The sequence below is a fragment of the Megascapheus bottae genome, chromosome 4 (assembly GCF_031878675.1).
Source record: "Megascapheus bottae isolate mThoBot1 chromosome 4, mThoBot2.hap1, whole genome shotgun sequence".
Lineage (NCBI taxonomy): Eukaryota > Metazoa > Chordata > Mammalia > Rodentia > Geomyidae > Megascapheus > Megascapheus bottae.
In genome coordinates this window covers 76,401,343-76,421,931 of record NC_143512.1, presented here as the reverse complement: position 1 = coordinate 76,421,931, position 20,589 = coordinate 76,401,343, and the positions used below count along the sequence as shown (strand labels likewise).

The 20,589-nt window shown below is 47.6% G+C and overlaps 1 protein-coding gene across 1 annotated transcript in view; it reads right to left on the bottom strand.

Moving 5' to 3' along the window:
- Positions 1-692: 692 nt before the first annotated feature.
- Positions 693-20,589, bottom strand: part of Myo10 (myosin X) — an 87,994-nt gene continuing 68,097 nt past the window's right edge. The window contains exons 21-34 of the mRNA XM_090332105.1: positions 20,473-20,568; positions 16,691-16,784; positions 15,889-15,944; positions 14,263-14,405; positions 13,180-13,374; positions 12,108-12,265; positions 10,673-10,796; positions 9,338-9,635; positions 8,108-8,315; positions 7,623-7,759; positions 6,516-6,636; positions 5,659-6,111; positions 2,987-3,178; positions 693-2,107 (exon numbers count right to left, since the gene is read on the bottom strand). Coding sequence (XP_090188231.1) covers positions 2,006-2,107; positions 2,987-3,178; positions 5,659-6,111; positions 6,516-6,636; positions 7,623-7,759; positions 8,108-8,315; positions 9,338-9,635; positions 10,673-10,796; positions 12,108-12,265; positions 13,180-13,374; positions 14,263-14,405; positions 15,889-15,944; positions 16,691-16,784; positions 20,473-20,568 — 2,377 coding nt within the window. The 3' untranslated portion in view covers positions 693-2,005. The remainder of the gene's footprint in view (positions 2,108-2,986; positions 3,179-5,658; positions 6,112-6,515; positions 6,637-7,622; positions 7,760-8,107; positions 8,316-9,337; positions 9,636-10,672; positions 10,797-12,107; positions 12,266-13,179; positions 13,375-14,262; positions 14,406-15,888; positions 15,945-16,690; positions 16,785-20,472; positions 20,569-20,589) is intronic.

Genomic DNA, 20,589 nt, shown 5'->3' with positions numbered 1-20,589 from the left:
TCTCAACTTTAAAGGCAGGCTATGGTAGACCTGTTATGTGGGCTCTGAAGGAAGCGCAGTAATTGGTGCAATAGACCTTATCTAATATTACAAATGCAAAGGGAGCTTGAGGCATGGCTAAAGCCAAGCCAAGCAAGTGCTGTGGCCATGAGTTCAATTCCCAGCACCATCCCCACAAACACCCTGCATTTGCTGAATGCCTGTCTCAGCTACTTGAGAAGCTGAGAACACAGGAGAATTACAGGTGTAGGCCAGCCTACACCATGAGATCCCCTAGCCAACCCAACAATGGCAGGAGTATACCTGTCATTCCGAGCTCTGTGAGAGGCCGAGACTGAGAAGAATGACCAACCTAGGCAAAAGGTGTGTGCTGGATTCGGTCTCCACATAGCAAAGAAGCTGGATTCAGTGGTATGCCCCGTATTCTCAGCACTGATAGGAAGCTTCAAATAGGCAAATCACAGTGCCTGGGAAAAAAAGTGAGACCTTATCCAAACCTCAATACCACAAAACCTAAAAGCTCCCAAGTTAATTGTGCATCTTGCATGTATGTGTGACTTGGCTACCTGCAGACTGTAGATATCAAGGTGTCTATTCAGGAAACCAGGCTTAACACTAAAACTAAATGAACACTATCAACACCCCCCCCCCCAGGTTATTTACAGATACCCTGATGAAGGAAACACAGCACATTAGCTAGTATCTTTTATTGACCTTCAGTGAGCCAACCAACAGTACTTTCGACGCAGTTGTCCACAAGGGATAAGGCAGATTGCATTTTTCTTCATGAGGAGACTTAGCCTAAGTCTTTATAATTTTTCCATATAAAAATAAAAGCCCAGATTATTTTTCTTTTGGTGAAAAATGCTGATATACTACTCCCTGGTGCTTTATTTCAGCCACCATTATAATATAAACTTGGGACAAAGCCCTGTGTAGTTGCCTGAAGCCTCAGCGTTCAATGGCAGGGTAGTGACAGATGGGCTTAATTGTCACATTTTTAGGAATGCAACGGCTTCCCTTTATTCAACATAGTTATATCTGAAATCTATCCAGACTGATAGGAGCTAATTTTAAAAGAAAAAAAAAAAAAACTTTTTAACTTAACACGTTTACAAACAAAAGACTCCAAAATGACTTTGTATTGTTCTAAAAAATAGCACTGGAGCCAGCAGTTTAAGAGTGGTTTATAAATACAGTTTTCTTGGAAGCTGCACATCTGTTGGAGTTTCAGCAGATACAGATTGCAGACTTTGCTACTTGGACAACAAAACTGAGTCAAAACATGTTGCTCCACAATACAGCAAAGACAGGAAAATCCAGGGTTCAGCTTGTTAATGAAACCTGGCTTATGAAGCAAACAAAGGGAACACCAAAGACTCTAGCTCTGAAAATATACACACGCACTGTTTACACCATTGCACATCCTTTTCCCTTTGTGTTTAGTGCTCGTGAAATAATGATTAAAGTGTGGTGAACGCATGCATGCATGGGCAAGCAGACACTTAAAAGATGAAACTAAGCAAATTGTTAATGCGCGTTCACGAGGAAGGCTGCCAGCAGCACTCCATCTAAACCTGTTCCTCTCCATCCTCGTCTGCCCTCCCCTCTCCCTCTCCCCACCCTCCTCCATGGGGAAGCCAGGTGGTGAGGCTAGTGCATGATCCATGGATAGATGCCCACTTTCAAGCTCTGCAGATCTCCCCGGAAGGGGAAGCCCCTGGGGTCAGTAGCACAGTGAGGTCCATCCACGCAGGTTGCTTTTTCTACCGGTTAAGGCACTTGCGGCTGCTTTGGTGGCCGCGTGGTTTTCTCCCCCACTTTCTTTATTAAGGCATGTATCATCTAAGAGTAGTAAAGCTTTGGAAATTGTGCAGACTGTTGACAGCTTAATACATCATCGTTGACGGGGTGAAGGATCCTCTCCCCGAGGCTCCTTCCCCCCAACACAGGGCTTCAGGACACCTGGGCAGCGTCTGACGGGAATGACTCGGGCTGGCAGCGTTCACCTGGAGCTGCCCTGGCTGCTAACGGAGCGGGTGGTGCTGTAGCGCTTCTTCACGATCGTGCTGATGTAGGCTTTCATGAGCTTGGCCACGTCCACCACCTAAGGGATGGGGATGCAGAGGAACATATGGACTGGGTCCCTCGGGCCCCAGAGGCCAACCAAGACCCAGACATCCTTCGTCCACCCTCCATACCAAAGCCAGAGGCTGTAGTCAGGCACTACCTAGTAGTACTTTTGTGTGTGTGCCAGTTCTGGGGGCAGGGGGGCTTGAACTCAGGAACCCTCACCTCATTTGACTTTTTTACTCAGCGTTGGTGCTCTACCACTTGAGTCACGCCTTCACATCTGGCTTTCTGCTAGCTAAATGGAGACAAGCGTCTCACAGACCTAACTGACCAGGCTGGGTCTGACCGTGATCCTCAGAGCTCAGCCTCCTGCGTAGTTAGCATGACAGGTGTGGGCTGCAAGTGCCAGATTCCACTGGGTGATTCTTGCACACAAAAGATGCCTGGGCGTGCTGTACACTGTCAGTGGCACATGAGGAAGCATTGCTGCCACACTCAAGTCACTGCGTGCCCCCGATGGCTGGACTTGCCATCCTCGCTGGAAGTGAAAGCGCAGCCTGAGTCCAGATCAGCCCCTAGGGCTGGGGCATCTTGTTCTGGTCCAGCTGCTGGGATACTGCTGAAGAAATGGAGCTGAGGTTCGGGGGCTGGGAGGAATAGGGCCAGCTCCCCGGATGCCCAGCCCACTTCTGTGCCACCTCCCAGAGTTAGGACCTCTGCTTGAGTGCCTCTTGGTCACTTGCCCCTACCTGCCTCCATGGTCAGTCTCTCCACAGCAGCCCGGGCTGTGGGATCCTCTGACCACCTGTCCCCCAATCCCGCCCCAGGCCATGGTCTGTAAACTGAGGCGACTGGGTCAGGTGCGTGGCAGTGGGGTACTTCCCACTCTTCTCTGGCCGGTTCTGCCTCTTACCTCACTGGTTTCAAACAGCAGCTCCCGCTCATCCACCACGATCTTGTACGTGTTGGCCAGGGGTGCCCCGAAGGAGAGGATGTGCTCATACTGGAAGACTTCCAAGGGCCGTCCTTCCCCGCGCTTGTAGACAGAGACCGCGTCTGCGCTGACGCCCAGCCAGAGCTCCTGGGGAAAGCCGCCTTCTTTGCACTGGTGGGCAAGATAATCAGGGGGAGGTTTAATTAGTCAAGTGGTGAAAAGGCTTGGAAGCCATTAGGCAGACCCTGAGGCAGGGACTGACTGCATTTACTGCGTGCAGAGCCTGGGGTGCCAAGATGAGGCAAACGCTGCTGCTCTGGCCCCTGGATGGATGTCTGCTTGTGTAACCAGCCTCACTTACTTGAGGAAATGTAACTGGTAATGCTTGGCCACACAGGATGGGCCTCCCAGCCACACTGTGCTGGCCTATGGAGACTTCAGCTCACAAGGAGCAGACGAGGCCTAGTGTGTTCCTGTACGGGGCAGTGAATGCTCTGGTGCCACCAGACTGATGGAAAAAATAGGAGCCCGATCCAGGAGTTTGGCCTAATAGAAGAGTGCTTGCCTAGCATGCACGAAGACCCGGGTTCAATTCCTTAGTACCACATGCATAGAAAAAAGACAAAAGTGGTGCTATGGCTCAAGTGGTAGAGCTCTAGCCTTGAGAAAGCCCAAGGACAGTGCTCAGGCCCTGAGCTCAAGCTAGGACTGGCCCCAAAAAAAACCCAAAGAACAAAAAAATAGGGGCCTACATGTAGGGCTGAAACACAGAGCTCATCAGAATCAGAACACACACAAGGGTGTGAGTTAAAGAGGAGATAAGATAGAAGAGTCCAATTTACATTTCTAGAAAAATATAAGCAATAAGCCAACCAACCAGACCCCAAACAAGCAATTAAAAGATATTAAGAACATGTTATTGAGCCAAGAGCATAGCCTAATGGTAGAGTGCTGGCCTACTACACACAGAGCCCTGGGTTCAATTCCCTGGTACAACATATACAGAAAAAGCCAGAAGTGTGCTGTGGCTCAAATGGCAGAGCACTAGCCTCAAGCAAACGTGTCCAAGGACAGGACCCAGGCCCTGAGTTCAAGCCCTATAGGACTCTCCCTCCCCACCCCCAAAAAAAGGAGCACATCATTGATGTTTGAATTTCTTTTTTTTTTGGCCAGTTATGGGGCTTGAACTCAGGGCCTGAGCACTGTCCTTGGACATTTCTCAAGGCTAGAGCTCTACCACTTGAGCCACAGCACCACTTCCAGCTTTTTTTCTATGTATGTGGTACCAAGGAATCGAACCCGGATCTTCGTGCATGCTAGGCAAGCACTCTACCACTAGGCCAAACTCCCGGCCCTGATGTTTGAATTTCTAAAGAGTCTCAATTCATAAGTCTTAGACAACACACTGAATGACTATGAACATGAGAAAACTAGCTTATCTTGACCTAGGACTGGTAAATTTGCCCGTTCAAGGAATGTTTTAGGCTTTGTAGGCATGCAAATGACTTATCCCTGTTGGTTCTGCATAAAAAAAGGAAGAATACATACAAGGAAGGAAAGTGACCATTCCAAGAAAACTATTTATACAAAGGAGGTGAAGCCAGGCACTGGTGGCTCATTCCTGTAATCCTAGCTACCCAGGAGGTTGAGTCTGCAGATTGCAGGTCAAAGCCAGCCCAGGAATACCAACAAGACTCTGTAACTACCAAAAAGCTGCAACTGGGGTTGTAGCTCAAGTGATAGATTACCAGCTTGGAATAAAAACCTGAGCAGATCAAAGGCTCTGGGTCCAAGCTCCAACATCAGCACAACACAAACAAAAAAACAATTGGATGTATATGCCACCTAGGCATCACTTGATGTGCAGACCTAAGATTTCCTTTCAATCAATGGTCACCAAGGAAAAGATCTCAATCAGTACCAGACTGATGCTGGTAGCCAGATTCCAATTGTGAAATAAAATTCGATATCGTTAGATACTATTCCCTTCTCGCAAATCATTAGTCCAAAGCAGAAAGGGGGGCGGTGGAGGGAGGGAGAGACAGACAGATTTAGCAACCCCAATCCAAAAATCTTAAATCAACATAATCTGAAATCTGAAACCATTTGATAATCAACATGAATAAAGCCCATAAAGACATGGATTTTGGTGCAATTCAATTTTCAATTTTCTAATCAGGGCTGCTAAATTGGTAAAGACCATACAAGCACCCTGCAATCTGGGTAATCTCCAAGATCTGAAACACTTCTGATCTCAGTGTTTTGGGGATGGCAAATATTCAACCTGTATATCCAGGTTTCTAATTGGTGTGTAATTCTAAAAAGCATGTATGTAATTCTAAAAAATAAAATAGAAGTGTAGATTTTTTTTTTAAACCTACATTTAAAAAACTAGACCTATAGCTTCCACAGAACAGTATGTAAGTTGTTTAAGAACAGAGGCCATCTTACCTGTGCACTAATTCCTAATTGTCTAAAAACTTTGCTAGGGAGAGAAACTTTCTCAGGACGTGAGTGTCCGTGGTGACACCTGAGGGGCTCTCATGTAGGTGGTAAAGAAGCAAAGGGTTTGCTTCCTCCCCCCAAAGCTGGCTTGGGTTCAGACGCAGCTGCAGCTGCCAGACCCTCGCCCCACAGCAGCTGGTTCTCACCTCTACGTCAAAGAGCGCGGACCCGTAGCCAGGCCACTCTTTGATCAAGGCCATGTACTTAGCCATGGCCTGCTCCTGGTTCATTCCCTGAAACTTCTTCCACTTGTCAATGATACTGGCTCGGGCCGAGCAGACCTCTTCCTTAATCCACATGTCCAGCATCTGCTCCTCCTCCATCTTCTGCCTTAGCACAGTGCCGGTGCGGAAGCTCCGCCTCAGCGTCCCCTCCAGGAAGCTCGTGCGCCTCTTCTCCAGCCGCTCACTTGGGGTGCAGCTTTTGGTGGACTGGCTGATCCGGGACTTGATCCTCTGCAGGGAATAAATCTCTTCGAGAGGTGGGATGGCAGCCTGTGGCGTGTAATCGCCCTGCAAGTACTGGAGCCTCAAGGCGGCGAGGACCTGGAGGTTTTCTTCGGGGGCTGGATGGTGACCGTGGACGACAGCTTCGTGGGCCTGGAAGGAGACAGTGACAGGTCTGTGCTCGCGGTATTGGGGTTTCCACGCTGCCTCCTGGCTCGCTCCCCCTTTTCAGCTCTGTCACCAATGCCCTGCAATGTCACTTCCCTGGCCACCCTGGTTTACACCCTAGTCCTCACCAGCCACATACCCTGTGCCCTCGCCTTCCAACAATCATCTAGCAAACATTGGATCTCTCATTCCTACGGTCCCTCTCCCCCCAGCTGGAACATTCTAGGCAAGGGAGCATAGGCAAATGCCACACTGACTGAAAAAGCCGTGGGCCTTTCTCGGGCAATCGACAGACCCCCGTGCATGATTTCTAAGGACCAGCAGTCAGCTCAGGCGCAGCCACAGGGTCATGGCTGCTCACTAGCCAACAATGGAAGAGAGCCTTTCACCTGCTCAAACATGAACGCAAACTCCACGCTGTCTTTCGGCACATTGTCGGTGTCCAGGAAACAGTAGAGTTTGAAGAAGAATTTCCACGGCAAGTCTCCTGCTTCTGATGTGGCAGCCAACCTAGACACAAAGGCGTGAGAGACTCAGAGCAAAGGGGAGTGGTGGGCCTGGGTCACAGGGGAGCAGGGGGAGCTCACTCTGTCTTTCAGGAGGTGACACAGCACGAGGCGGGCCAACGAAGATGAGGGAGCAAACAGAAGAGCAAGAGGAGGCTGAGAGATCCTCTAATGAGAGCTGAGGCAACCCGGTCCCACTAAAATATCCATCAGAAATTTCCCTATGACACCAGCCAGTCTAACCGGTATGAGATAAGTTTTAAACTGAACACACAACTTATTTCCTTTATCAGCCTTTAAATAAATGATAGCAACATTGATTAAAATAAATTGTTAAACAACTGATTAAAAACTAGTAAGAACATTCCTTTATTCTTTTTTTTTTTTTTTTTTTTTGCCAGTCCTGGGCTTGAGCTCAGGGCCTGAGCACTGTCCTTGGACTTTCTCAAGGCTAGAGCTCTACCACTTGAGCCTCAGCACCACTTCCGGCTATTTTTTGTATGTATGTGGTACCGAGGAATCGAACCCGGGTCTTTGTGCATGCTAGGCAAGCACTTTAACCACTAGGCCAAACTCCTAGTGGCCCCCGAACATTCCTTTATTCTTATGGGGGTTGCAAGAAGAGGAGCGCCTACTGCATTGCAGAGGGCAGTGAAGAAATTTCTGGTTAGTTCAAATCTAGCATCTCAAAGCTCACGATAAGCAAAAACCTTAACTATAAGGAAATTCCAAGACAGCAAATGTAGCAACAAGCCAAAAGCACAAAGTGGGAAAAGGATCATCGATGAGGTAAACCACCTAAGACCATGGCTTTTATCAACCAGGAAACACAGCAAGCAGTGATAGAAAGTTAAACAGACTTCTACACGGGCAATAAAAGTAACTCACTCATAGTGACGCCAAATAGGGAGTGGAAATTCAAATGCCTACACTTGGCTCTTTTTTAAAAAAAAATTTGCTCTTCCTGCCGTGCAGGAAAGAGGAACTTACTTTTCAAACTTTGCTAAAACATCAGCTACAATGGTTCGGCTTTCGATGGCCTTGTCCACGTGGCCGTTGTACTCAAACAAGGCAAACATGTTCCTGCTGTCTTCCATGGCGAGGCCCCGGATCAGCTTCTCCACAACCTGGAAGACACATTGGCAAGCCATCATTCATCTCGGAGGCTGTGGCCCCCGCAATTGTAGAATGTGACTGCACAATGTCCTAGAATGAGCCTTCATCTGGACCCAAACATTTCTGTGGATGTGAGAATGGGTCCAAGTGGTCTCCTGGGACTGTCACAAGGGTGGGCACACTAAATCTCAAGCATGCTGTATCCACACAAGGCCGTGGGCTGTTGCCACACAACTTCCCTTGGTTGGTCATTGAGCAGCTACACCCTGCATACGAGCTATCTAATCATACATGACCTTGACTTAGCTGTGTGGGAATGTGTGCAGCAAACGTTATCAGAGGGGCGGCCTCTCTCTCACCTCTCCGGCAGTGGTGTGGGAGTTGATGGTGATTTTGCAGGAGCCCCCGCCGTGGCAATACACCATGGATGTCATTTCCTGCCTGTGGATCAGGGCTTCAATCTCATCCCGAGAAGGCACAAACTCTCTGCATTTGGTTTTCTTAAGAGACTCGTAGATGAACAGGGCGTATTTTTCCATCTCGGTTCCTGGAAACTGTTCCCGAATCCTAGGAGACAAAGTTGAGCTGTCAAATCGGATGGAAGCCAGCCGGCCACAGGGCTCTGCCCAATGTGGAGAATACCCCCTAGGGGTGAAAGAGGCAAACAGCAGCAGCTTCCTGTCCAGGGATCATCCTTTAAAATGCACACACACACAAACCTCTGTGAGATGACACTGTACCTGCATCTTATCACATCTCATTGTGTACCTCAGACACACAATGTAATTTATTAAAAGTAAATAAATTTAAATTAAACTCAAATCTTAATCAGAAATATTCCCATCTCAGTCTCCTGAAGTAGCTAGGTTTACTGGTGTAAGCCACCGCACCGGGCCCCATCTCTTTGATCTGCAGGAAATATCTAAGTTAGGCTGGTTGCTGACAGCCCAGGCCTGGAGGCTCTTCAGGAGGCTGAGGGCTGCAGCTGGAGAAAAGACCTTGAGACTGCATGTTCAAGATAATCAGCAGAATGCTGAGCTAGAGGTGTGGCACAAGTAAGTAATACAATTTGTGAGGCCTTGGGTTCAAACCTCAGAACTAGGAAGTGAAGCCTTCCTCTATTTATATAGGATAGTGGCAATTAAAATATATCCAACATTTGCAGGGTGCTGGTGGCTCATGTCTGTAATCCTAGCTTCTCAAGAGGCTGAGATCTGAGGAGCACAGTTTAAAGACTGCAGAAACAGGCAAACTCGGAAGACCTATCTCCAACTAAGCATCAAAATGCCAGAAATGAAGCCTGTAGCTCAAATGGTAGAGCACCAGCCTTGAGTAAAAAAGCTAAAGGAAGTTGCCCAGGCCCTGAGCTCAAGCTCTACTACTGGAACAATCAATTAATTTTGGTCAATCAATCAATCCACCGATCAACACATTTAACATCCTATTAGGACACTGCACCAAAAGTCCCATGCTCCCGATACAGCTTTGTTCAGCCGCAGGGGCAGAGGGTAGCCTGTGTCCTGCAAGCTAGCCAGAGACCAGGCGGCCCACTGCCCCTCTATCCAGTTCCTGACCCCAGTGCACTTTACCTCTTCAGGTGGAACTTGAGGTACTTGAGGATCCCTCGGCTGGGCAGGAAGGTGCAGCTCAGGCACGTCAGGATCTGCCAGCTGTATAGGTTGCCCACGCTGCCAGGATGAGGCACCTTGTTGGTCTGCTTAATGAGCTGGCAGTAGAGCTCGTCCCGCAGAGGCCGGAGGTCATGTCCCGTCTGCAGGATGCCCTGGATGATGGGGATGGGGTCTGACATGGACTCCAGCTGCTGCAGGGAATTGAATATCTTGATGGCTTCATCCTGCAGGGTGGTGTAGCCTTTGTCTTTGAGCACTAGGGAGAGAAACCAAGAGACGTCACACAAGGGGCTCTCAGGGCAGCACTGTCCACGCAGGAGGCAAGAGGAGAGACGGTGTGGTGACCAACAGTCATTTCCTGTAGCGCCCATGCTACACCCTGGATGTGAGTCTGCTAAGTTCAGGGGCACGAGCACATCCAGGGATGAGCTGCACTGTTATCACACTGCTCGCTTTTTAGTACAAATCAAGGCTTCACTGGAAAGCTGCTCTGAGGGCGAACAGCTCCTGCACCTGGAATGCAAGGACCCATCCGTGTGGTAGACGGATGGGCCTTGCTCTAAGACGAGGTTCACAGCCATCACAACTAGAAAATACTGAAGGCAAATGTGTTCAGATACCTAATGATCGAACACTGTACAAAGCCAGGCCGAGCGCTCTGAAACTCACATGACCCCAGCGCAGGCAAGGTCATCCAGCACAAAGCCTGCTCTATAATGAAGCAGTCAAGAGCTCGTGATTTCTTTTTCCTTTCTTTCCTTCTTTTCTTTTTTTTTAAAGTCATGGGGCTTGAACTTGAGCTGGGCGCTGTCCCCGAGCTCTTCAGCTTAAGGCTGCCACCCTACCCTTGAGGCAAGCTCCACTTCCCATTTTCTAGAGGTTAATTGGAGATAAAGAGTCTCAGATCTCAGCCTCCTGAGTAGCTAGGATTACAGGCACGAGCCACTGGGTCTGACTGATTTCTTGAATGCTGTAGTGAACATGGAAAACGGTAACATCACAAAGCGCATGTCCCCTGTCCCACCACCCTGGTTCAGACACTGTTAGATCACATTCAAGGGGAGTCCAGTTTATGAGAACTGTTGGCGTCCTCCTTCTCTTTAAAAGCTGGTTTGTTCTAAACAAAAACACCACTAAAACCAAGCCCAAATCCGTACTTCAGGTATGAATCTGAGTATAATGTTACCTCTGCCTTCTACCCAGTAATTAAACCAATCCTAGGAAGCTGGTGCTCACGAGTTCATAAAGAAAAACAAAAGCAGCTCGAGGAGCCTGGCGCAATGGCAAGCTTACGGTTGAGATTGATGTCTCCGTAGGGCAGGGGCAGGAGCGGGGAGTGCAGGGGGTGGTGTGTGTATCGGAGGATGGGGTTCCGCTTGTAGATCTGCTCAACCACGTCCGAGTTCAGGCAGTTCTCCTTGAAAGCAAAGCCGCATCAGAAGACAAAAACCAACCATCCCTCCCGACATGTGAACATCTTAACACAAACGGTAATCTTCAGTCTAATGGGGCAATGCAGTGAAAGAGGGAACCACAATCCCCATTTGAAGACATCACAAATACACGATCCTTCTCTTTGTTCCGTGTGCATATATATTTTTTTCCTGTGTTACTAAAACAAGGCCTATCCTAGTGACTTTGCCATCAATCATACAACCAAATCACATGACTACCACTTACAGGTCTATTAAAAAAAAATGTATTTAGTGCTGGTCCAAGGCCTTGAACTTACGGCACTGTCCCTTGCCAGTCCTGGGGCTTGAACGCAGGGCCTAGACACTGTCCTTGGGCTTTCTCAGGGCTAGTGCCCTGAGCCACAGAGCCACTTCCGGCTTTTTCTGTGTATGTGGTACTGAGGAATTAAACCCAGAGCTTCTTGCATGCTCATCAAGCACTCTACCACTAGACCACGCTCCAGGCCCTCCCTAAGCTTTTTTTGCTCATTGCTTGGGTCACATCTCTACTTCTGGTGTTTTTGATAGTTAACTGAAGATGAGAGTATCTCTCAGACTTTTGTCCAGGCTGGCTTTGAACTAAGTTCCTCAGATTTCAGCCTCCTAAGTGACTAGGTCTAGCTATCTAGATCTATTTAAAGCTAGAAATGAGAGGATCTGAACTTAGTACACTGGGCTCCCCAGGAAGCTTTTAGAAGGCTAGAATGTGTGAGTGGCTACAATTTGGCTCCAAATTCCCAGGAAACACTGTGGAGTGAGGAGGGGACTTGGAAGTGGAGGGAGGTTCCACACTACCAGCATGGAGTAGCATGCCCCACCTCCGCCCCAGCAGGGTTTGCCCCTCCTTCCCATTGGACGTATCAGTAAGACACGCCCCAGCTCTTCTCTCTGTGTGGAGGGAGACAAGGCTTACAATCCTTTCTGCTGGCCATGGCCCCAGGGACTGGCAGATCTGTGAGTGACCCAACCACAGGATTGTGGTCCCCTTTTCTGCTCCCGGAGAGAGCATGCTGCTCCTTTAAGGTGCATGCATGGACAAGCAGCTCAACTTTTAAAGAGGAAATCATTTGTTAATCCACAGACTTGGGACTTCTTCACAGAACAGGGATTCCAAGTATTCTAGAACAATCTCTAACTCCCACTGGGCACACAGCCTGGCTCTGGCTTTAGATTCAGAACTCAAGGTTTATCATGTGAGGATTCTGACTATAGAGTAAAAGTCAAGGCCGCCGAGAGCTGAGGGTCCTGGTGGCCCCGGGAAGACTCTGTCCTACCTTGATATCCTGGATCAGCTGCTGGGTAGGGGTGTCAATGGGGGCCTTGGTGTCGGTCACGTTCTGAATGGCACTGGACCACCTGGTGGCTTCATTAAGCAGCTTGGTGTAGAGCCGGTAGCAGTGCTTGCGCCCATACACAGTGATGTTCCAGTAGCCTGTGCCGGCAGGGAAAGGGTACAACCACTTAATAGGTATCCAGTCACTAACGAGAAACACAGGGCAGGACCGGCCTGTGATCCCAGCACCGGGGAGACAGAAGTAAGAGAATCCAGAGAGCAACATGGGCTACAGTTCAAGGTCAGCCTGGGTTATAGAGCAAGACCCCATCTTAAAGAGCCATGCATTGAAAATGTAGCTAAGTGGTAGGGTGCTGGGGTCTGATCCCTGCACTGGAAAGAAAAAGAATAAATATCCAGACAAGACACTCAGAATTACTAAATACATAAACTGTAATACTGTCACTCCAAGAAACAGCAGGTACAGGGTAATGTCTCTTTCTAGGCTTCGGCATAAGGTTGAAAGCCTCCTGACAGTCTGACTTCCCTTCCTTGTAATGCTGACAACAGCCTGCGTAATCACAGGCAGTACATGGGGACGTCACCAAACCAAACACAAACGGAGTGGCTATTTTCAAAAATGCACAAAATTACAACCAGAAATGAAAACCAAAGAAAGCTCTCTCCCAGAAACCCAGTATCACGAGGGAGCCAACACTGCTACGCAGTCCTCCTCTTCTTTCTCCTGTTCTCAGTCAAGTTCACAACAGTCAGGACTCACTCATGCTAAGCCATCCATACTTCCTTCAGGGAGTGAGGTGAAAGACACAGCCCAAGGCCCTACAACGTGAAGCCCCCAGGAGGACGCGCCATGTCTATATTTTCTTCTCCTTATTAGCATCCTTCTGTGCCTCCTGACATCAACCCTCTTTACTGTGGCTTAAATGCCAACTGTCCCTTCAGCAAACACAGACGCCCAGGAGGTGAAGGGGAGAGATAAAGTACACATACTAGTAAGGCTTCATTGCTTTGCGCACAGCAAGAGCAGCCAGAGCCCCCAGCCGGGCTGGTACCTGTCTCCTTGAATATCTTCTCGTCTGGAGGCACGACCGAGCACAGGCTGTTCAGGACCAGGGTCCCCAACTTCAGCGCGTTCTTCTCCGAGCTCTTGTAGTAATCCAGAGAGTTGTGCGTCAGGACAAACCACCGCTTCTTCAGTTTCAGTGAAGACATCTTTGAACTGTTCTTTGCTTCTTTGTGTAACCATCCTGGAAGGAAACAGGCAAAAAAATGAGAGAGTTTGGGGGACGTGTAGCTCAGCGGTGGACTGAGTGCTGGCGGACAATGCACAGCACCCAGTGCTCCAGCTCTAGCTCTGATCAACACCCAACAACAACAACGGCAAATGTAAAGAACAAGCCATGGCACCAGTTGCACTACCTGTCACTTCAGTTATTCCAGAGACTGAAATCGGGAGGGCCGTGTTTTGAAACCAGCTGGAGATGTGACTCAAGTGGTAAAGCACCAGCCAGGCAAGCTCAAGGCCATGAAATCAAACCCTCGTACCCAAGGGGGGAAAAAAGCCCTATGAAGAGAAACCCCTAGTACTGTCATGACACCATTTGCATTTACAACCACAGGGGCTGCATTTCTACCTTTGTATTAGGAAAGGGCACTATTTTAATAATAATTTTAATCACTGCTTTCATCTTTCAAAAAATAACTTTCTAAGAGTCATGCCAGGTAGAGTGACAACCTGCCTGAATCTCAGCCCCGGGGAGGCAGAGGCTGGTAGATCAAGAGTTCAAGGCTATACTAGCCTTGAGCCAACAACAAAACAACAGAAATCCCCCAGCAACCCTTTTAAGAGAGGGACTTCTTTTGTTTGCCAGTCCCGGGCTTGAACTCAGGGACTGAGCAGTGTCCTTGAGCTTTCTCAAGGCTAGAGCTCTACCACGAGCCACAGCACCACTTCTGGCTTTTTTCTATGTATGTGGAACCGAGGAATCAAACCCACATCTTCATGCATGCTAGGCAAGCACTCTACCACTAGGCCAAACTCCCGGCCCGAGTGAGAGGGACTCTTCAGGAGCCTTGTGGCACAGAGCTGCAGTAGAGAGGTGTGCACGGGCTGAGGCAGATGGGGGTCACCTCACCTCTCACGATGAACTCCTGGCCCTCCACCCTGGTGTCGCCCTTGCATCTCTGCAGCAGCGTGATCCAGTGGTGCATCTCCTCCGGGGTGTCGGCGTTGCAGTGCAGAACCCGGTTGGCCGTGATGATCACAAATGAATTGGGTCTGCGGGGCAGAGACAGAAGAGATCAAGGCCTCTCAGCACCATGACCCATAGTCCTGTCTGCACCCAGGCCAGATGCTGCCCCTCGTCTTGGCTTTTGGGTCACAGGAGACTCACAACTCTTCGATTTGTACTTTATATCAAGGGAAGCCTTACTCATTTCTGCAGGATTTATTTTATGCATCATTAACCTTTAAACTTGGAGCAACACATTCATTTGGAAGGTCCTGGGAGGGAAAACATTTCTTCATGCAAAAACTTTCCAGAAGAAACTCAGTTCCGGGAAGGCTAAATAAGGTGACCTGAGGGAAAATTTTTTTTTGAAGTTCCTCCAAAGTCAATTTCTCCTTATTTCTGGACACGCCATGGATAATATTCCCATCCACAGAGAATGAACCATCAGACACCAGGAACAGAAGAGGATGGGGAAACAGGTCTTCACGTGAGATGTCTTACATACTTGCGGGACACCTGTGGCGCACACTTATAATCCTAGCTACTCAGGAGGCTTAGATCTGAGGATCACAACTAAAAGCCAGAATAGGGAGGTCCATGAGAGACTTCTCTCCAACTGACCAGCAACGTGCTGCAAGGAGAGCTGCGGATCTACTAGTAGAGCACTAGCCTTGAGTAAAAAAATAAAGATACAACACCTGGGCCTTGAGTTCAAATTCCAGTACCAGCATTTAAACAAACGCACTTTGACAAGGACACATTTCTTAGTCAGGGAGGAAACGACTGTGGAAGCTTAGTTTTCTACACTTGGGAAGAAAGGAGGGTACTGAAAGTCTAATAATCCAGGTAAATTCTGAGCAAGGATCACTGACATGCCTGGCCATTGCAGTGATGCTTTGGGAAAATGGCAAGAACCTGGAACTTAAGCATCAGAATAAAAATAATCTGGGCTCTCATTACCAACACCACACACTAGAGAAATGTTAGTAATTTGATGGCTTACTACTCCGAATATATATCATCAAAACCCTTTCTAGGTTTTTTGTTTGTTTTTGTCAGTCGTAGGGCTTGCACTCTGGGTCTGAGCACTGTCCTTGAGCTCACGGCTAGCTCTTTACCACTTGAGCCATAGCACCACTTCCATCTTTCCGGCTTCTTCCTCCTCTTCTTCTTTTTCTTCATCATCATCATCATCATCATCATCATCATCATCATCATCATCATCACCATCACTTTGTTGTGGTTAAACTCAGACCTGTTGCATGGTAGCAGGCATCTATCTCTTGTGTCACACCTCCAAGCCATTCCAGTTCATTATGAAGTCTGGAGAAAGGAACTTCAAATTCTCCTTGGGCCAGAATACTATTTTTCTAAACAGTCAAGTTTTCTTTCTGTGTATTTCCCAAGTTTATTCCTATATTCAGTGAACACTTCACACAGCCGGTAAAGCAGGCCAGAGCCCCGCACAGAGTGGCCTCTGGGCACAGGAAGGGGCTCGGGCCCTGTGCTAGGAGACACCTTGGAACTTACCTGTCAGGGCTGTCAGAGGCACACACGGAATCGATCAGTCCCACATCCAGTGTGCCCTGGAAAGGAGCAAAAAATGGACAGTGAGAGAAGCTAGCAGAGGGACACTGCAGCACCTGGACTACAACTACACAACCCAAGAGGCACTATTGAGCTATCAAATAACATTTCCGGAATACTCCCATTCCTTCAGTAAATATATTCAGCCTCAAGACAGGGCAGACTGGCAGGCCATTCTGTTAACATTAGGGAGCTGCTCACGCTTGTAATCCTAGTTACTCAGGAGGCCGAGATCTAAGGATCTTGGTTCTAAGCCAGCATTTGAAGAAAAGTCTATCAGACTCCATCCTCAAAATAACTAGCAAAAGCTGGGCTGATAGCATGGTTCAACAAGTATCCATGAGCTTTTGCAATAGTATACCATTTTCTGGTCTAACCTATTATACGTCATTGAAATTACTTAACATGGAATTTTATACATTTTGCTGTATGTCTGGAGATAAATCATAGAACAAGTTAGAATCCACACAGTCTTTTGAAGAACACCTATCACCTGCTTCTAGAATGGCAGGAAAATTGTGATTTTTTTTGTTCTTCTGGTTAAAAGCGAAATATAATTTCTTCTTTTCTATAATTTATTTGTAATTAAACTTTTAATCCCAAATAGCCCTGGTCTTTTTCTCTTTGATTTTTATACTTTACTACAAAGCAAAAGATAATCAATCTATTATTGCCCAGTGCTGCCCCATTTCCCATCCCAATTTTCTTCCCCACTCCCATCAACTCTCTGCCACCAGTTACACACCACGGCGTTTTGTGGGTTTGCCTGCTCATCGTGCATCTCTCGGATCTCCTGGTCGGTGGATGCGTGGACCTGACTCAGAACGCTGAACCACTGGCTGTAGAAAGAGAGGGCAACCACCGTCAAGAGTTGCCAGGCCCTACCCTGGCTAAGCAATAGCGCCTTCTGCCATATCTAGCCCCAGCAAGATATTGAAGAGCCTTTGCCATCTGACTTGGCATACTTCTTATGGTGCAATGCACAGCAAGGAACCTGGTTAAAAATGGAGCCTAAGAACCATGGATTTAGAAGTCCCTCTTTCCATCCCCATAGACCTAAAAAGCATCAGATGAGTTCCTTGACTAATATGTGACAGTTATGATGTCCTTACTTTTAAACAAAATATTTATGTGAAATATCTTCTTGGACTATTTTACTTGATGCCCTATAGGACGTACAGATGCCCTTTCTTGTTTGAAACACATTTTTCTTATTTTTATTTCTGTATTGTTACTATAAAGGTGATAGAGAGGGGTAAATTATAGAAGTCTGGTAAAGAGTGTATTTTTTTTTGGACAATTATCACTCCATCCCTCACTCTCTCTGAAATTTCAAGGCAAGAAAATCAGTCACATAAAGCTCTCAGAATAGTCACATTTTGGGGAGGAGAGACACACTGAGGTTTGAGCTCAGGGTTTTGCACTTGGTCTGCAGGTGCTCTACCATTTGAGCCACATCTCCTGCCCCAGGAACAGCCACCTAATGTTCATTTTTGTCTTTCTTTTACAATGACAGAATTGACTTGAGAGAAAGAATAAAGCCATGGGAGAGATAAGCTATCAAAAGCAATTGAGTTAGAAAATTTTTGAAAGACGGGTGTGGTGGCTGATGCCTATAATCCTAGCTACTCAGGAGGCTGAGATCTGAGGATCTCGGTTCAAAGCCTGCCCCAGCATCTCCAATTAACCACTAGAAAACAGGAAGTAGTGCTGTGGCTCAAGAGGTGGGGTGAGCTGAAGAGTTCACAGAGTTGAAGCCCCATGACCAACCGGAAAAAAAAAAAGTTGTTTGAACCAGAGAACTTTTCTTATTTATTTATTTAGCCAGTCTTGGGCTTGAGCTCAGGGCCTGAGCACGGTCCTTGAACTTTCTCAAGGATAGAGCTCTGCCACTTGAGCCTCAGCACCACTTCTGACTTTTAAGAGTAATCAAGGGAAATACTTTCATATGAATTTGCCCACTAGAATGCAAGCTGGAGGTCATTATTAAGCTCAAATATCTTCCCAATCAAAGAGCACTGAACACATAAGGCAACACACACACACACACACACACACACACACACACACACACACACACAATTTGCTATGCCTTCAATATCCGCAAATATGCTTAAATTTATAATCTTTAGGCTGGGAATATGGCTTACTGGTATAGTACTTGCCTAGCATGCATGATGCTCTAGGTTTGATTTTTTGGTACTACACAAACAAACAAACAAACAATAAATAAAACCTAAAGTGAATCTATCTATCTAGCTAACTAGCTAGCTACTTCTAACCAAGCATAACTTGAAATCTGAAGAGGAATTTTTAAAGAAATGCCTTTGACTAGTCAGGGGAAAAAGTCCTTCGCTCAACTATTCCGAAGGTTAAATTTAGCAGGTTCATTATGGCACAAAACAGACAGAAGCAGCTGCCAGATGCCAGGACTGTAATTCAGCTGGAGAGCTGTGGCCATGCCCTAGACCACAGAACCCAACACGTGGCTGCTGTGAGTCCCAGACAGACCGCTGGGGCTGTCATTTCAGGCTTGCTTATTTTTCCAGTTTGTGTTATAATTTATAAGTCCAACCAAGGTCTCAGTTTTTCCCATGGGAAGAATTACTGTCTGCTGTCTTCAGGCGCTGGGCTACCTCTGGGCTACTACCAGGGTGTTGTATCAACTTCAAAACATTCAAAAGGCGAGGATAAGTGAGAGGTCCTGATATCCCTCCAGAAGGGTCTAATGACTTCTGAGCTGAGACCTGAAGAACACGGGTCACTCACTGGATGTTACTTTCCTAAATCACACCCTAGTAAGGCTCAGAACACAGAATAGTTACCTCCACCAGATCCTGCAGCCAGCCCCCATGGGTCTGCAGGAAGAGGAGAGACAGATGCCCGCTGTGTCCCAGATCGTCCTGTGGTGTAGCTCATTGAAAAGCAAGCACCAGTTCACCTTAAACGTAACCAACACTCCAACATGGAAGCCTGAGGTCCAGAAAGTCAGAGAATATGCCGGAACCAGCTCGGGACACCAGACAGAAACATAGGACGCTATTAAACACGGGTAGCTCACACTCAGAATCCTAGCTACTCAGGAGGCTGAGGGTCAGGACTCAAAATTAATCCCAGCCACAAAAGTCTACGAGACTTTTATCTCCAGTTCACCACCAAAAAGCTAAGCACAGCACCCCGGCACTGACTTCAAGCAATCCCTAGGACTAGCACAAGATAATTAAGGGGAAAGAAAGAAAGAAAGAAAGAAAGAAAGAAAGAAAGAAAGAAAGAAAGAAAGAAAGAGAAAGAAAGAAAGGAAGGAAAGAGGGAGGGAGGGAGGGAAGGAAAGCTGAATGCATTGTCAGAATTGAACTTACAATCCATGCAGTCCACTCTCTGTGCTCCCATCTTCCTTTTCCTCTGCCAAGGGCCCAGGATCATACTAATAACATCTACCCCCACAGAACTGGCATAAAGACTGAAGGAGCTGACAAATAGTAAAACTCACAGAATACAGCAGGGTGCATGGCTCATACCTGTAATCTTAGCTACTCAAGGGGCTGAGATGTGAGAATCAAGGTTCAAAGCCAGCTTGAGCACAAAAGGACCTGGGACTCTTTATTTCCAATTAATCTCTAGAAAATAGGAAGTGGGGTTTGGCTTAAGGATAGGGTGGTAGCCTTGAGTTGCTGAAGAGCTCAGGGACAGCTCACAGACTGAGTTCAAAAAAAAAAGAAAAGAAAAGGAAAGAAAAAACAACAACTCCCCCTGCCCCCCCCCCCCCCCCCCGCAACCCTCACAGAATACAGCCTGCTATAGTAATATCACCTACCGAATGTGTCAACGTGCATACCAATGCATGGTTCTCACAGACAGGGCTTACAAAGCTCCTTGTTTCTATATCCTGATACAAACACCAGCTGCTCACTTCTAAAGCTCATAAACTTTCTGAAGCTGGGCTTTTAGCTTCACTTGTCCACATGTCTAGAGACAGTAGGAGTGGAGTTGAGTGCCAGTGGCTCATGCCTATAATCCTAGCTACTCACGAGGCTAAGACCTGAGGACTGTGGTTCAAAGCCAGTCAAGACAGGAAAGCCTAGGAGACCCTTATCTCCAATTAATCACACACACACACACACACACTATGACTCAACACACTATGACTCAAGTGGTAGAGCACTACCTTTGAGCATAAAAAAGCTCAGGTACATTGCCAAGGCCCTGAGTTCAAGGCCTAGGACCACACCTATGTACCACAGCGAGATACACAGGGCTCTGTGCATCCAGCAGCAGCATTTGAGGCTGCAAAGCCTGAGCAGCACTCGACCTCATCTGCTTTGAGAAGACTCCCAGGGGACAGGAGACAGTACAAGCCTCTCCAGGGCTCCCATTTGTTAACCCTCTGGACAGAGAAACCCCACCACAAAATCAACTCACACCCTTCACCAGGCATCAAGATGAGCTGAGTTCTGGGTCACAGTGTTCACCCAGGACCAGCTGGGTGTAGCTGAGGTGAGTGACCCATGCCAACCTGGCACACCTTACCTGGCATCCTCCGGGGACTCGGCGATCAGGTGGAAAGTCCTGTCGGCCATGATGATATCAATTCCGTTCTCCTTGCTGGTGTTGTCAATGATCTCCCTGCAGAAAGCAAAGCCACCA